Raw genomic sequence first — 16894 nt, 5'->3', positions numbered from 1 at the left:
TAATTTTATTAGTTTGTAATAGTATAAGTATCAGTAGCGTATTATTAAAATAATTTTAAAATATTTAAATTTAATTAATAAAAATAAAAATATATAATATAATTACAAGAAAATAAAAAATAAATACCTTTTAGCTATTAATTCATTTATTTATACTCGGCTGATGTCGAACAATATAATAGTTGTAATAAAAGCACTTGATGGGCAGCCTGTTGATAAAGGGACAATGCAAGCAGGGTGCGATGCAGACATGGCTACCCTTCCTTAATTAGGAAATATTTTAATCAATTGAGAATTTAGAAACTGCCCACTCTTATACTTGACATGCATATACGGAATTTAATTTCTTGTATTTACCATATGAAAATCAAATCCAAAATTACTAATCTTCAATTTAGTATGATTTATTTTATAATAAAATTTTAAAAATTAAAAATAAATTAAAACTTTTTATTCTAAATAAAAAATATTAAAAACTATAAAATTATTAATTTCAAACGAAAAATAACCGTATAAATTTACATAATCATTGCTTAAAACAGTGTTTAAATTTTAAGTCCAACAAGTAATAAGATTCCGTGGGTTGCGCGAATGATTTATTATTTTTATTTTAATAAAATATAATAATATTTTTATATTTAACAATTTTAATAAATTTTACTATCATAATTTCATTTTAATAAATAAGAATGCAAATTATTCTTCGACCAATTTAAACTTTTTTAAAAAACATATATTTCATAGATTAACAAGCATATATTCAATATAATTATTAAGTAGAATATCTCACATAGTAAAATATACATTTTTTATCAGATTATGAATTTTATTTATGTAATGTACTTACTGTTTTCAATTGAAAATAGATTGGTGAGGGATATGGATGTAAAGTGCACCTGCGCCGATTAGCCCACTTCTAAACGACACAAAGTTTTAGCTGCACTTGTTTGCACTCAGCTCTTTCCCAATGGGCCGAAGAGTGATCTGGGTCCTGGAGATTTCCAATTCCCCACCGATGCTGCACTTGAGCCGATTTAGAGCCCATCTTTTCGCATGACGCTGCACCGTCTAATTTCACCATGACCGTCCTCTCCATCTTGATTACGCAATCATAAACCAGGCCCAGGCCCAGGCCCGGGACCGGCCTGAGATTTGCTCTTAGCATGACATTTTATCTGCAATCTACAAAATTAAAAGCAAAATATATACAGTGGAAAGTACTAGAAAGAAATCACACCCACGCTTTGTTTCTCTCTCTACCTATAAATCCCCTCACAGCTGTCCTCTGCTTCCAGTGTCCTGTGCTTTTAGGGTTTTAACATTTTACTTCCCCATTCAATACTAAAAATGAGGTAAGCTATTTCTTCTTCTCGTAGTTTTGCTTCGATTATAAGAACGAACCCTCTGATACTATTGATTTGTGTTTGGGGCACCTTTTTCCTTTTTTTTGGTCGTCTTGAAGCTTTAAATGAATGGTTTCGATTTAGATCTGTTTCTTCCAATTTTTGTTTCTGTTTGCTTTCTGCAATTTATGTATGTATCTGTGCTTTGATTTTTTTTTTTTTTTTTTGGTTTCTATTGAGATTCCATTTCTATTTTTGTTCGTATTGTTTTGAGCTGCTTTTTATTCTCTTCATTGGTGTGTGCTTTCGAGGTTTGAAGGTATAATTCTTAATGTTCTAGGTGGTTTTGTTAGGGATAATGATTTTGCCCATTTATTTCATGTAGGAGAGGAAAATAACCTATTATTTGTATATGCTTGTGTGTTATGGCAAAGTGCTGATTTTTCCCCCTGGGTCTTTCTCTCTGTTCATTGCTTTCTTTCTGCACCGTCCCTTCTTCTCTCTCCACTGGGGTGGTAGTAATTTGGTGTGTTGTAGTAATTCCGTGCCGTGTGAATGACTTTTGGAGGCGGTGTGCTTTTGTGCTATGCTATTTACAGTTTCGTGGATGAGATTAACCTGTTTTAGTTCAGATCTTAACACGTGGCTTGATGGTGTTTCGTTCCTTGGAAAAAAAACTATATTTAATGTTGTGATTGAGATAATGGAAGTAATGGAAGGATGTTTTGTGGATGGAATAAAGTAAATGTGCTTATTTGAGATTTGTACTTGCTGATTTTATTATCGGTTTGGATAATGTTACCTCTGATTTTGCTTAGCTTGACAGAAGCTTTTATCTTTTTCAGTCGTCATCCCGAGGTGAAGTGGGCCCAGAGGTTGGACAAAGTTTTTATTACAGTGCTGTTGCCAGATGCCAAAAATGCAAAGGTCAATCTTGAGCCAGAAGGTGTGTTTACATTCTCTGCTAGTGCTGGAGCAGAAGACCATCTTTATGAACTGAAGTTGGAACTCCATGATAAGGTTAATGTGGAGGTAAGATACTGCTCTACGGATAGCTGACAATTTTGGACCTTTCTTGTTTTATTCAGAATTTACTATTGTTTGCTTAGGCTTGCTGTTTGTCACTTGGAACAGAATGACTAAGCTGCTATTGCTATAATGGTTATGGATTCATTAGATTCACGCTTCTCTGAATGCAATGTTAGATGTTTGCATTTCTCTGGTGTTGCATGTCCTTTGGAAATTTTAGGGATGCTAGGATGGATGTAGATGTAGTTTTCAAATCTTTATATAATACGTTCTCTTGGTTTTTCCTTTGTACCTATTTTTTAGGGAAACATGCATCTATATTCAGTTGGACTTGTTAGAAATAGGATCTTGCGAATATTATTTTCATATCTCTATATCTATAAATCCTTTTTCTCAATGATATAGGAAAGCAAAATTAATATTGGGGTAAGAAGTATATTCTGCATCCTTGAGAAGGCTGAGAAAGTTTGGTGGAAGAAGCTATTGCGTGGAGATGGCAAGCCACCGCATTATCTCAAAGTAGATTGGGACAAATGGGTAGATGAAGATGAAGATGACGGTACTGACCAGCCCTTCTGTCTTTTTCTTTTTCTTTTTCTTTTTAAGTAGTATTTTTGAATTTATTGATATGCTTACAATTTGGATTTTGCACTTGGTTTTGTCAGGTGGTTTAGCTAACAATTTTGACCTCGGAGGAATGGATTTCTCAGTAAGGCTTAGATCATAGTGTGTGTGTGTTGTTTTGAAGTTACATTTGGTATATGTGATCTTCATTTGAATTCCTCACTCCTTTTGCAGAATTTTGGTAATATGGGAATGGGAGGAATGGGTGATGATGCTATGGGTGAATTTGACGAGAGTGATGATGAGGGTAAGAATGCCTTTAGGCTTTTGTAATAACTACAGCTTTATTGTTTTTTTTTGGGGGGTCAATTTCCTCAAAAGGGAAGTCTCTCCTTGATGATAAAGCACGATATCTTCATTCAAATTAAGGACCATTTAGCCTATTTCTATTTACGGTTATTTAGTATCATCGTGAATATATGTTGCTAATTACCATTTGCTATACCTTGTTTTCTGCTTTACCATGTATATTTCCTGTAATAACATTATTCACTTGCATTCTTAATTGTAGATCAAGAAGTGGCAAAGCCTGGCAAGGCAGAAGGAGCTGCAAAGACCGATGATAAAGAAAATCTAGAAGAGAAAAAGGAAGCTGCTTCAAGCACATAATTTAGTTGAAGATGTTAATTTACTGAAATGGTAGTTGCTCTGTTAAATTTTTCGGTATTCATGACTAATTAAAGGAGTGCCTTTTTTCCTTAGCTGAGTGGAGTTTAGATTTGCCTTGTCTTCCATGCTGTCTGACATTAGTTTGTCTTATAGACAGTTGAAAATGCTCTTTTAACTTGGATTAGAATGTTGTACTTTTAGTCATATGCATCGTGGATGATTATTTGAACCCGATATTACTGTAGTCAAGTAAAAGTGATTGTTGGCTTGGTTATTGCCGATTGGAGGACGGAAGTGTATTTATAATTTAAAATTTAGAGTTTAAATATAATATGAAATGTTAGGGGTTAAATCGTGATGAGAGGATTGTTCTTGTTATGTACGCGGGGATTAAAAAGCAGCTACGATGCTCCGAGACGACTCCGGAAGTGCAGATTAAGGTGGAATTCAATATTTTAATCAAAGCATAGGGTGCAGAATATTGGTAGTGTTCTACCCGGGTGCGAACCCGAAAATCTTAGCCATGCGTACGGGATTTTCCAATTGAAATAGAGCTGCTGGGTGGTATTTTGGAGGTAGGTTAATGGTTTATTTGAATTAAGTGAGATGGGTGGACATCATCCTTTGGTCGTCGGCCTCTTGTGCTGCAACCTAAAAAGCCCAACATTGTTATGCAAGGGGTGATCGGTAAACGGGGGATAAAGAGAGAAAAAAACAAAACAAGAAGCAAAAATCTTGACCACAGCAGCTCAGCTCCTGGATTCATTCAAACTAGTAAACAGAAATTCCCAATTTTATAATCCATTTTGATGAATGAAACAAGGTGAGTGGCTGAATGTGTTTTAGCTTATTAGACCTCCCGGATTGTACGTAATCTCCTATGCAAGTCGGCTGGCGGATGTAGCGTAAAAGGAGGGGAGAGGGAGAGAGGTGGTTGAATCTGATTATTTAACTGTGTTGAGCTATATTTTTAATAAAATTTTTCGAATTAACTGGGACGAAATTTATTGACTACATTCAAAAATTTATTATTTTTAAATGAGATATTGAATTATTTTTATAATTTTTATGTTTAATTATGATTGTAGTTAAAATTTTTAATTTTTGTATAATAGTTTTTTTTATAAATTTATTATTAATTATTGAATATAAAAAATATAAACATTTTATTCTAATCATCATCATAGATAAAACTTTAAATTTTAAACTTTTAAGTTTATTATTTTCTCTCATATGCTTTCACATTTTCTTGAACAGAGGTAGGGGGAAATCCATATCCTCTTTCTCTTTAACCACACATACATTTTTTTATTCAAATATACAAAAGTATAGTGATCCCATAAAAGAAAAATTCTAGATCCGATGTAAATAATTCTCATAAATAGTTTTAACCGCAATTCAAAAATATAGATCGTTTAAGATGAAATGTTTGATAAACTATTATTTAGTCTGTAATTTCATAAAATTTATATATTAATCTTATAATTTTAAAAATTAGTTATTTAATTTTAAAAAATTTAAAGAACTAATAAATTTAGCTCTATTAAAAAAATAAATTATTGTTGTATTTTTTTAGTAATTAATTTATTTTTTGCTTTAAAATATAAAATTAACTTAATAGAATATATGAAAGTATAGAATTAAACTGTGAAAAATGTAGAGGAACTAATTATAAGAATTAAGTAATTTGTCAAAAAAATTATAATAATTAAATAATTAACTTTTAAAATTAAAAAGGCTAATATATAAATTTATTAAAAAATAATTTTACCAGATTTAATAAAACTTATGAGTCTTTCATTAAATTTTTTATAGTAAATTTAATTTTATTTAATAAAATAATTATTTTATTAAAAAAATACATGTTAATATTAGTTGATTATTGATTAAACATTATATATTTTTTAATGGTTAAAATATTTTTTTAAGTAATATAATTTTTTTAATAATTTTTTTATTTATTATTTTAATAATAAAAAATTGAAAAATTACTATTCTCATTTTTGAAAATTAATCAATTTTGGATATTTTTAATTTTTTTAAATTTATAATTTATTTTTGTAAATCTTTACCAATTATACTTACAAATTTATATTATGTAAGTATATAAATTATACATTTAAATATTAAAGATTAATTTTTATAGTTAATTAAAAATTAAAAGTTGATTTTTATATTTAAAAGTTCGTTTAAATTAATTTTTCAAGTATAAAAAGTTTATACTTAATTAAAATTTTATTTTTATATTTATAAATTTTAATGAATCTGTCTAAATTGATTTTTTTTTATATGTATAAAATTTTATACTTTACAAAATATTAATTTTTATATTTTAAAAACTAAAATTATTTACTATGATAATAAAATTATTTTAATGAATGAAAATACAAGTTTATTTATTTTTAAAATTAAAATAGTGATCACATAATTTTTTTATTATTAAAATAATAAATAAAAATAACTTTTTATTAAAAATAATATGTTAATTATTAAAAAAGATATAATTTTTAGTCAATGATTAATTAATATTAATATGTACTTATTTTTAAGAAGAAAAAAACTATTTTATTAGATAGATATTAATTTTAAGAATTAATTTATTATGAAAATTTAATAAAAAAATATTTTGTAGATCTCAAATCTCTGGGTGATTTCGGTAAATTACGCTTTATTAAACTATAAGTATTAACTTGTAGTTTACCGAAACATTTTATATTTCATTTATCACGGCGATTAACAAAAACGCTGAGTCGCTGACGACACAGCAAGATATTATGGTGAGGTTGATCATAGATTCTAAAAACCCTAAAACCCTCACCCAACCTACAGTTCACTAGTTTTTTCTGCTCCTCCCTCCTCCCTCTGGTTATTATACCGTACCAGACGAACTAACAAAGTAGCAGACATGGAGGAGGCGACGGAGATGGAAGTGGAGCATCCAAATCCAAATTCAATCAAGCGATTTGGACTCAAAAACTCTATCCAAACTAACTTTGGTGACCACTACGTTTTCCAAATCGTCCCCAAGTATGCTTCCTCTACTGTTTCCTTTATAAATTTCTAATTTTTAGGCTTAATTTTTGTGCTTTTCGTTATTAATTGGAAGGAATGATTGGTCGTCAATGGCGGTTTCCCTATCCACCAACGCCGTGAAGCTTTACTCTCCGACGACAGGTCAGTACCAAGGAGAGTGCAAAGGTCACACTGATACTATCAATCAAATTGCTTTCTCTAATTCTCTGACCCCACACGTCTTGCACTCTTGCTCTTCTGATGGCACCATAAGGGCTTGGGACACAAGAACTTTCCGCCAGGTATGTTCCTCATACTTTGTCTCCTCAGTTACGAACTGTCTTTTATTCTGGTATACGAATTCAATTATTGAATATTTTGTTTGATTATGAACCATTTCTAGGTGTCGTGTATGAGTGCCGGTTCTTCTCAAGAGATCTTCAGCTTCTCATTTGGAGGCTCCAGTGATAATCTTCTTGCTGCTGGGTCTAAATCTCAGGTTTTGTTATTTGAGCTGGTTATCTCTTCATTCGGTGTCCTTCTTTTCTAATTATCTTTATTTTTTTAAGGCTTCCTTTGGAAAAAATTATTTACAATAAAAGAATTCAAATGAATCCTTATATTATAATAGATTTTAATTATTTTAAAATGGATTCTTTTCTTAAGTTAAAAGATAGGATTTTTTCAATTATTAGGTTTCCAAACATGAGAATTTATGAAAAGAAAAGCAATTGAACTAAATTTTTGCAAAAATCTAGTTTCCAAATAGGATGTAATAGTTTGTGCTGGGGGTTCTAACACGGCATTTCTGTGTTTAGCTTCAGTAATTTTCTTCTCAAGAGATGTACTTGAGAGCATTATGTGCTACCATTAACTGTTTTATACAGAAACTTTGATACATGACTCTATGTTAATGTGAGTTCCTTGTTCCCTCAGATACTTTTCTGGGATTGGAGGAATGAGAAACAAGTTGCATGTCTGGTAGATTCACACACTGAAGATGTTACTCAGGTTCTTTTTAGATCATTCTTTTTTAGTTTGTTGATGCAGATTGCAGTTATTTATGACTACTTGCAAAGCACAATTCGTTTTTGAACTTAAAACTATGTTTATAATGCAAAATTTGTGATCTGATGGAGTAATGCCCAAGAAATATTTCAAGCAATCAAAAGATTGAAAATTGACCATTAGAGAATATGAATATACTTGAGAGAGAGAGAGGAAGCCAATTATCTCTTCTCAGTTGGAAAGCTCTATACATATACCTGTAACATGTAGACATGGCTATACTCAGGGGCTAGCTAGATTAATCTCTCACTGTTCCTCATGGACATTCTCTGTTACAAATTGCACAGTTGAGATGTTATTCTGGTGCTGACTTTCCTTTAAAGATTTGTCAGAATTGTGCATTATGCATTGCTTGTAATTCTATTTAGATGCGAACTATTGCTGGATTTGTATTGTCATGATCCATGAAACATGGGCTCACTCTACGCTTTGTTTCAACTCCATGATTGTTACTAGGTCCACTTTGTCCATGGCCACCGAAACAAGCTTCTTTCTGCTTCTGTAGATGGATTGATGTGTATTTTTAATACTGATGGGGATATCAATGATGATGATAATCTCGAATCAGTAAGTTCCATCTAATTATTATTTCTTACAGTTTATTTTTTTAATAATTTTGTGATTCATAGAGATAAATAAATTGGTTGCCCTCATGACTTTGAAATGAGCAGGTCAGTCAATGTAAGCGAATAGTTAAGTATCAGTTGGCATAGAGCATGTTTCAAGTTACATCATGCTTGTCATGTTAGGTATTTATGTCAAATGTGAGAGAGATGATAATACTCAATAGGAAACTCTATGGCATTTCTCATAATGGTGTTTTTTCATGAGAAGCTTGATGCTTATTCTACTAAAGTTCTAATTATAACATCATATTTGTATTATGTAATCTCATTTTTTAAAAGGATCTATATTCAGAATCCCATCTTTTGTGAAATTGCTTTGGCTGTATTAGGATAGTAATGTAATTTGTGCTCACTTTTCCTGAGCAATCGTAGTTCTCTCTGTCCTTGGTGCTCCCCCTTTTCCCTTTGTTCCCTCATTCTTTTTTCTAGCACTTGTTATGCACACGTTTAGTTTCAGCACTTTCCGCCAGTTCTTATTCACATGGATTATTTTCCGAGGAAATTGTGTTTTAATGGACTATTCTCAACTTGCAAATTCATAAAAATTTCACTTCTCTGAAGCAATTTCTTTTTTGCAGGCTGTCTTCCAAACACTGTCTGCTGAATTCCCTTCTCGCAATATTTTATATATTTTTCCTTACTGTTGAAGACTATATGTTCTTAATTTTAATTAGTTCTATTGAGTTATTTATTCTCTTGCTACTCCCATCAAGTGCTTTTTCTGAGATTTTTTATCAAAATGAACTGCTGAAATCATGTAGGTGATTAATGTGGGAACTTCAATTGGTAAAGTGGGATTTTTTGGAGAGAACTATCGGAAGCTCTGGTGCTTGACACATATTGAAAGCTTAAGGTATCAGTTGGAGTCTTTTTGGTGTTCATGGGAAACACGACTTTTATACTGTTGGTATCCATTATAATACATGGGCATGTCACAATAAAAAAATGGTTCTCTTTATTATTTACATCTTGTATAAGTAGTTTCTTTTTCCTCCAAAAAATTACAGCATTTGGGATTGGAAGGATGAGAAAAATGAAGCAAATTTGCATGAAGCTCGCTCATTAGCATCGGACAGCTGGACATTAGATCATGTAAGATTTTTTCTCCCTTCACAAATCACTTTTTTTTTTTAGTAGAGATGAGCTTCTTTTTCTCTTGGCATTATATGCAATTTCCCCCCTGCTAAGTTATTGATAAGGTCTAAGCTGGCATTGAAATGGTATTTATATGATGCAATAGAAGGTCTCGAAGCCCCATGATACTTGCTATACCCTTGAAAATCAAGGAAATTTCCAAGAAGAGAATGGTTATGCAACTTTAATTGAGTTGCAATGACCATCAAAGGCAAGAAATTCATATTGAAGTCCATTTGGATCGGTGTGCACATTTGAAATAAACATGGGTTTATTTAAAAAAAATTAAATGATATATATAAATTATACATGTTTAGTATAAAAAGGAACCTTAAAGTGTCAAATGTGTGTACGATATAAATAAAAGTGTTTTAAGACATTTTGTCCCTTTTGGTTGGGTATGGCTTGACGTGTTCAATACATGTCGGACAAGTTTCGAGCAAATGCATTGGACGGGTTTTGACACTGCATGTTCTTTGCGGGGAAGTGTCCGTGCGTCATAGATTGTTGCTCATATCAACGGCAATCAAGTACTTCATTGAATTATTCAAGAATTTCGGTTGATGCACTGCATGAATTTATTTCTCTGTGGAGAGGAATATTTGGCTTCCATCGTAACAGAAATTTTTACATCCATCAAGCTGAATGAAATTTTAGTCAAGAACTATAGATGGAACTGAAAATTTAATCGTTAAGCCATATTTGCAATTCGAGATCCCGAATGCAAGTACTTGTACTTTCAGAAATATTTTGGCACTGATTCACAACCTCCGTCCCCATCTGTTCTATTGGCAGGTTGATTATTTCATCGATTGTCATTACCCAGGAGAAGGTGACAGTTTATGGGTGATTGGTGGAACTAGTGGTGGTTCACTAGGCTATTTTCCTGTAAATTGTAGAGCCGGAGCAATAGGATCTCCGGAAGCAATTCTTGGCGGTGGGCATACGGGTGTTGTCAGGAGTGTGTTGTCGATGTCAAGCAAGAAGCACGGACCTGCCCAAAGCCAAGGCATTTTCGGTTGGACCGGCGGTGAAGATGGCCGCTTGTGTTGCTGGTTGTCTGATGATTCTACGGCGATAAACCGTGCCTGGATTTCAGATGCAATGGTTATCAGGTCCTCAAAATCCCGCAAGAAAAACAGGCATCATCCTTATTAACAGAACGATGTATAATTATTTGATGTTTTTTAAAATATATATTATTCTTTGTGTTTTTCAGCTTTGCTTTCCAATTTTGCTGGTAAAGCGTGCTTCGGATGTCATAAATTACTTGTACGGTTTAGTGGATTAGGAAAATGAAATGGCTACATCTTTTGACGTCTTGCCATTGTGCATCATCGCCATTCAAAAATTCTCCTCACAATATTTTACAAGTTATAAATATAATATAATCGTAATTAGTGTAGATTCATAATTTTTAAAAATTTACTATATAATTTAATATTATTTATATCATTTTTGGGAACTAATTGGCTCTTTTATACTAAGTTGGCATTTTATCTTGTTGTCCCAAACCATAAAAGCGAATTAACTCCACGAGAACAAAGAAACAACAGATGATAGCATTTCAATACACCCCCTTCTAGTTTTTGTAAAATTAATTATATTTGGAACACAAAAAAAAAAAAAAAAAAAGAGTTTCCAAAATAATTAAAATGCCTCCAAAAGTAGCGACTAGCACTGAAAACAGTCTCTTGCATTAGCCCCTGCCCCGCCCTGCACCTGTCACCGAAAAGCACATGATAAAATGATCCATATGAGGGCATTAACACGTCAAGAAAAGCAACTAATCTGCAATTAAGAGTTTCTATCCATTGCAGAAGCAGCAATGTAAACCACATTTGACAAATAGCTGATTTTATTGTAACATCCAAAAATAAATAAATAAATAATAAAAAAGAAAGAAAAAGAATATTAAAAAAAAAGATGATAAATTAAATTTTAATTTAAAGACAAGCTGTTCAATTGTAACCACTTAAACAAATGAATTTTGTAAATAAATAAAAAAAAGAAAAGAAAGAAAACACTAGAGAAAACCATCTTATTCAATTTTCTTCTCTTTGCCGTGAACCAAAAGGAAACCCATTTCTCTTTTTTTTTTCTTCTACACCAAAATTTCTTCAAATTTCCACCTCTAATCAATTAACCATTTTCTCACAACACCTTTTCAATGGTAGAATTTGAAGAAAAAAAAGAGAAATCAAAGAGAAAATTCAAGGTCGAGGAAGAGTGAATGGTAACCAAGTGTTTGAAAAATTTAAAAATACATTAAGGGTTTTGATGTTGGAATATTTTTTATCATTTTTATGTGAATATTTATAAGGAATATTGTATTGATATGATTTATTTATTTATTTTTCATGAAAAATAAGTGGAAGGAAAGAGTGAAAACTCCAAAGAGAAAGGAAAAAAAGATTAAAAAATTTTAAGTTTGTAGAAGATTTTGAAAGTTATAAGGTTTGTACTCAACTTTATTTGAATAAATTCAAGAATTTATTAATTATGTTATATTTGAAAATTTTAGTACCTTAGTAAAACTAGATCAAGTAAATAATATTTTAGTTATATTGCATAATCAAAATTTGAACAAATGATAAACTTGATAATTAATATGTAATTTGACCAAAACTCACGTTATGGACCAAGTGGAATGTCTCTACTTTCTTTTGATAGGAATGTAATTTAGCAAAGATATAATAACAAAAAAATTTATTAGACTAAATAAAGGATACTACTTTTTATATGTTAAATGTTGCAAATTAGTTAAATTAGGATTGAAAGAAAGCTGTTGGATAAAAATAAAAAATTAAAAGAAAAAGAAAAATGAGATATGGTGTACCGTGATAAATAGGAAAAAGATATTAGATTAAGAAAATAATAATAATAATAATAAAACTAATAATAGTTAATTAATTAAGAATTAAATTATGAATTTGTAATTTATATAGTTAGAGTTAAATTAATAGATTTACATAATATGACAATGTTTAAAAGCAGAATTATAATATGACAAAGTATTACGGTTTGAATAATTAAAAGTTACACTATATTGAAATTTTTGTCCCTGTTTAATGTATAAATTATTTAAAGTCTGGCCCTAATAAGCTTGGTGGGAATGGTGAGTTAGTTTAAGAGTGTGGCATGACATATACAAATCTTGCATTACTTACACTGATTAGTACCCTACAGGTATGACTGCATTTATAGACTTATTTATAGACTCATTTATAGACTCTTTTGAGTCATACAGTTATTTAGCACTTTGTGCCCTACAGATACAGGGCGCTTATGTGACTTAAGGGTCCCATTTAAATTTATAGGGGTCAAAAAGAAAATAAAAATAATAAATAAATAAATATATTAAGAGAAAACAAAATTTTCTACATACAAAAAAAAGACTATGAAAATCAAATCTATATATATATATATATATATGAAACAATAATATGATTTAGAATTATTTTAAATTATTTGCAATATAATTTATTGTCATTTGTTTAATTTATTGTTAATAAATGAATTTTGATTTAAATGTTTTATTTAAAAAAAAAATGGAGCGCCACTAAACAATTTGCTTAGCACGTAGGAATTTATTTTTCCTCGCGTAGGTTGTAGCGTAGGTTGTAGATCCGGTTGTAGATCCGAGGCACAGTGCATCAACCCAACCAAAGTTACATTATTATTTGTCTTGTGGTATATTTTGTAAATTTTATACAAAGTTGATTTTGAAAATATGGCATGTACATAAAGATTTAAAGATGAAGTATATGATTGTGAATCAGATATATTTGAAGATTTTAATTTTTGGTGTAAATATTGGTTATTAGTATAAGTTTTTGTGTTAGATTAATGAATTGGTTTATGAAGCATTTGATCTGAGTTGAAATTGTGTTGAAGTTAAAAGAATTTTGGGGTTTAAGGTTGAAGTTTATAGAAGTGTGATATTACTATTCACAAGTGGAATTAAGCCTATATTTAAGAGAAAACTCTGCCGGATTTTCAATAAAAAAAAAAAAAAGCCATGAATTACATAATATAAATTAAAAGAAAAATAAGAGAACTGTTATAAAATATAATATCTCCGGTTCAGTTAATTAAATAACCGGGTAGGGGGTGTTACTTTTTTTTTTTTTTAGTACAAGAAAATACTTGTTCAACTATAGACACATCAAAGCTATCTTTCTTAGTGGCGAAATATACACTTTACTTCCGATAAAAATTGTTTACTAACCTCTGTTTCCACCTGTCTTTCCACCTGAGCCACCTCTGCCACGGCCTCCTCCAGCAGCCTTAGCACTTCCATCATCAAGGCCTCGCCCAATGCCTTTTACTGGCCTTCCACCATCCTCTCTACCTCTTCCTCTTCCACGCCCCACCCCAGGTGGCCTCCGATCTGAACAAGTCAATTACTCATCAAACCACAAAATCAAGTTGTTGTTTTACTAAGTAAGACTCGAAAAATAGGGAACCTCACGCAAATAACATATTTGCAAAAGAAAAGACCAGGAGGAACAAGTGCAGCACCATTACTTGAAAAAATAGACAAGTTTGTAGTAATGATAATCATCCATATCAATAAACAAGTTAAACCATACCTGAGCGGCTCTTGGCTTCTTCCTGAACTTTATCAATAACCTGAAACATGAAAGTTACAGCCTTGAATGAGCAAAACAGACCACTTAAACATGAAAGGGATTTACAAATCAGAAAAGCTTGCAGTAACTTAAAATCACTACCAAAATCACCTAGACTAGTTTACTTAACAACCATATGAGTGCGTACTATGATGTCCAAACTAAGTAATATCACTGAAAATTTGCATGTGCTCAGATGAAGCACCTTGCATATATCCCACATCAATTAATTTTTCAATTGTGGATTATATTTGGTACTGATTCCAAGTCATCGCCTTGAGCAGAAAACATTCATATGTTCCTTTTATTTTGGATTAGAGGGTGGAGATTGGATAGAAATCAATCAAAATCAACAACCGTCAGACAAAAGACACGTTCCAGCACCATAAATGCAAACTTCAATAGAAAGAAAATTGTAAACAGATTAATTTAACAATGTGTTTACAATGGGAAGGAGAAAACTCTTTTCACAGAAATTACCTCATCAGGAACTCGAAGATACTTAATTGTATTTCCACGTATATAGCATTCTGGCATTCTCCAAAACCTATCTCCATCCTACTCAAATTCCAAGCACACAAGGTTACACTTCAGACAATGCAAAATCCTTATTAAACAGAATAATATCCCAGTAAAACAAAAAGAAAGTGAGTAAATAAAAACAAAAGGTACCTTAGAGGTACAGATGACTTCACGGAGATGGATATTCATCCAAGTGTCGCAATTGACCAAATGTCCATTGTAAGTCTCCCCATTTTTCAGTTCCACCAACTGTTACAAAATAGAACCACCATGAATCACAAGCTGCGCAAAGAAAAAAAGTGGTAAAACAAAGTCCAAAACACAGTGGAAATTCTAGAATCCAGATTAAGGTGAAATAGTGGAGAAAAAGAGACCCCTTACCATTGGATGGCCCTGTGCAGTCTTAAGTAGAGAAAGAGGAAGCTGCAATGAACAAAGTTTCAGCATATGGATAAAGCATAGTTAGAAATACAATCCCCTTGTTTGGAACCAAAGACTTTACCAGAATTCAATTCAATTCATTTATTTTCTATCAAATTTCACGTCCTTCATTTCACATGATTCATTGTGAAAGAAAAAAAAAAACAAATATGTTTTTGTAAAATTATGCAAGATTCAACATTTTTTTAGGGTAAAAAGAATTGAATTTGAAAGTTCATTGTTAGAAAAAAAAATCATTTAAATTCAATTCTTTCGAAATTTTTTATACCAAACGGATGGAGGGAATTTAGAAGGTAAAAAATTATTTCTTTTCTAACTTACAAAATTGTCATTTATAAATAAAATGAAATCATGCATGTAAGGATTTATTTCTTGCCAAATGAATCATGACAAAAGGAGGTAATAAGAAAAACCAAAGAATAGAACCAAATGCCCCATCAACTTAAAAAGAAAAGCAACGTAAACAGACTTCATGAAATTAATTTTCATGTTTGGGGGAAGATAATTGAATGTGGATGAGAAAGTTACCATCTTTTAGGTCACAGAAAGCGATCCCAAGAAACTCAAGCAACCTTACCTGAGACAAAAAGATAAGGTCAAGAACATAACAATAAACACAGAAAAATAGAAGAAAAGCGATAGAATCTTCTTGAGATCGAGAATATAAAGCTGAAAGGCTCGAATATCGCAGCTTCTCCAAAGAAGCGTAAAACAATTGGTTTGCAAAAAATCCTTAAAACCCTAAAGAAAAGCAGAAGAGTAATTGAAATTTGAAATAACACCAAGAAATAACGTCTTCCGATCTCTCTTCTCCTGTTTTTGAGAGATCGCTTTGAGCGGGGTTTCCACAAACGACCTGCTTCATATAAGCTCTCAGAGCACTACTTGGATTTGAAATAGGAGAAAACTAGCTACTCCGGTTTTATGATTTCTTTTTTCTCCTTCCCTTTTTTTTTTTTTTTAATTATTATTTGTTTTTAGCACCGGTTCTATGGATTTAATTGTTTTATGAAAAATTATTATTTAGTCGATTTATTAACTGGATTTTTAAAAATATATTAAAATATTTATTATATTTTCAATTAATTAGTTTTTTACTAATTTTAATAATTAAATATTATAAAAAGAATTTAAAATAATCTTTACGTCAAAAAATTAATTAATATATTTTTTATAAATTTAAAAGATTAATTAATGTTTTTCAATTATAAAAATTAAATAATAAATATTTAATAATTAAAATTAATAAGTATAAATTTAAAAATATTTTAATATATTATTAAAATTAAAAAATTAATTAAAATTTTTTTCTATAATATAAAAACTAAATAATAATTTTATATAATTTTATTAATAATTGCTCTTAAGTGTTTTCCTCGTTATATATTGTACGGGTAAAAATATTTTATTATGCTAGTTTTACAAAAATAAAATAAATAAATAATACATATATTTAGAAAATTAATTTTAAAATTGAACAATAATTTTTTAAAAATAAAAATATTATAAAAATGTTAAAATTATAAAAAAATATATTTACACTTTAATTAAATGGAAAAATATTCACTTTTAAAAATAAATAAATATTTAGAATATTCAATGAATTATGTCCATGATTTTTATTAAAATGCTAAAATATCTAGAAAATTATTATTAATGCATTTAGTCATAATTTTATTTTTTATAAATAATTTAACATTTATAATAATTTAATTCTTTTAACTTGAATTAATTTTAATTTAACAGAATAAGGTAAAAATTCATTAACTAAACTATTTATTATTAATAAAAACAGAAATTAAATTGTCTGACTTTATTAAATTTCGAACATTATACTATAAATTATCTAAAA

The 16894-nt window shown here is 30.2% G+C and overlaps 3 protein-coding genes across 5 annotated transcripts; 2 read left to right on the top strand and 1 right to left on the bottom strand.

Annotated features, from left to right (window-relative positions):
• Positions 1 to 1204: 1204 nt before the first annotated feature.
• LOC110613876 (uncharacterized protein OsI_027940) lies at positions 1205 to 3894 on the top strand. Its single transcript, XM_021755254.2, has 6 exons — positions 1205 to 1352; positions 2189 to 2375; positions 2778 to 2931; positions 3038 to 3081; positions 3171 to 3243; positions 3508 to 3894. Exons 1-6 carry the CDS (start codon positions 1348 to 1350, stop codon positions 3603 to 3605), a joined length of 561 nt encoding a protein of 186 aa, XP_021610946.1. The 5' UTR covers positions 1205 to 1347; the 3' UTR covers positions 3606 to 3894.
• Positions 3895 to 6326: 2432 nt separating this feature from the next.
• On the top strand, positions 6327 to 10767 carry LOC110612548 (WD repeat-containing protein GTS1). 2 transcript variants are annotated; one of them, XM_021753326.2, is made up of 8 exons: positions 6328 to 6632; positions 6712 to 6919; positions 7021 to 7116; positions 7554 to 7628; positions 8142 to 8252; positions 9073 to 9164; positions 9319 to 9403; positions 10241 to 10767. In XM_021753326.2, exons 1-8 carry the CDS (start codon positions 6511 to 6513, stop codon positions 10601 to 10603), a joined length of 1152 nt encoding a protein of 383 aa, XP_021609018.1. In that variant the 5' UTR covers positions 6328 to 6510; the 3' UTR covers positions 10604 to 10767. The 2 variants fall into 2 exon arrangements, with proteins under 2 accessions (XP_021609022.1, XP_021609018.1); XM_021753330.2 differs by lacking the exon at positions 7554 to 7628 and having other exon boundaries at positions 6327 to 6632.
• A 224-nt stretch (positions 10768 to 10991) lies between these two features.
• LOC110619353 (sm-like protein LSM4) lies at positions 10992 to 15984 on the bottom strand. 2 transcript variants are annotated; one of them, XM_021762743.2, is made up of 8 exons: positions 15825 to 15984; positions 15571 to 15619; positions 14983 to 15024; positions 14752 to 14850; positions 14560 to 14637; positions 14041 to 14080; positions 13677 to 13838; positions 10992 to 11167 (listed from the first exon to the last, which is right to left on the bottom strand). In XM_021762743.2, the coding sequence occupies exons 2-8, from the start codon at positions 15571 to 15573 to the stop codon at positions 11145 to 11147; spliced, it is 447 nt and encodes a 148-aa protein (XP_021618435.1). In that variant the 5' UTR covers positions 15574 to 15619; positions 15825 to 15984; the 3' UTR covers positions 10992 to 11144. The 2 variants fall into 2 exon arrangements, with proteins under 2 accessions (XP_021618435.1, XP_021618444.1); XM_021762752.2 differs by having other exon boundaries at positions 15571 to 15614; positions 15825 to 15972.
• Positions 15985 to 16894: the final 910 nt, after the last annotated feature.

This window comes from Manihot esculenta, chromosome 1 (assembly GCF_001659605.2).
Source record: "Manihot esculenta cultivar AM560-2 chromosome 1, M.esculenta_v8, whole genome shotgun sequence".
Classification (NCBI taxonomy): domain Eukaryota; kingdom Viridiplantae; phylum Streptophyta; class Magnoliopsida; order Malpighiales; family Euphorbiaceae; genus Manihot; species Manihot esculenta.
This window is presented reverse-complemented; position numbering and strand designations above follow the sequence as displayed.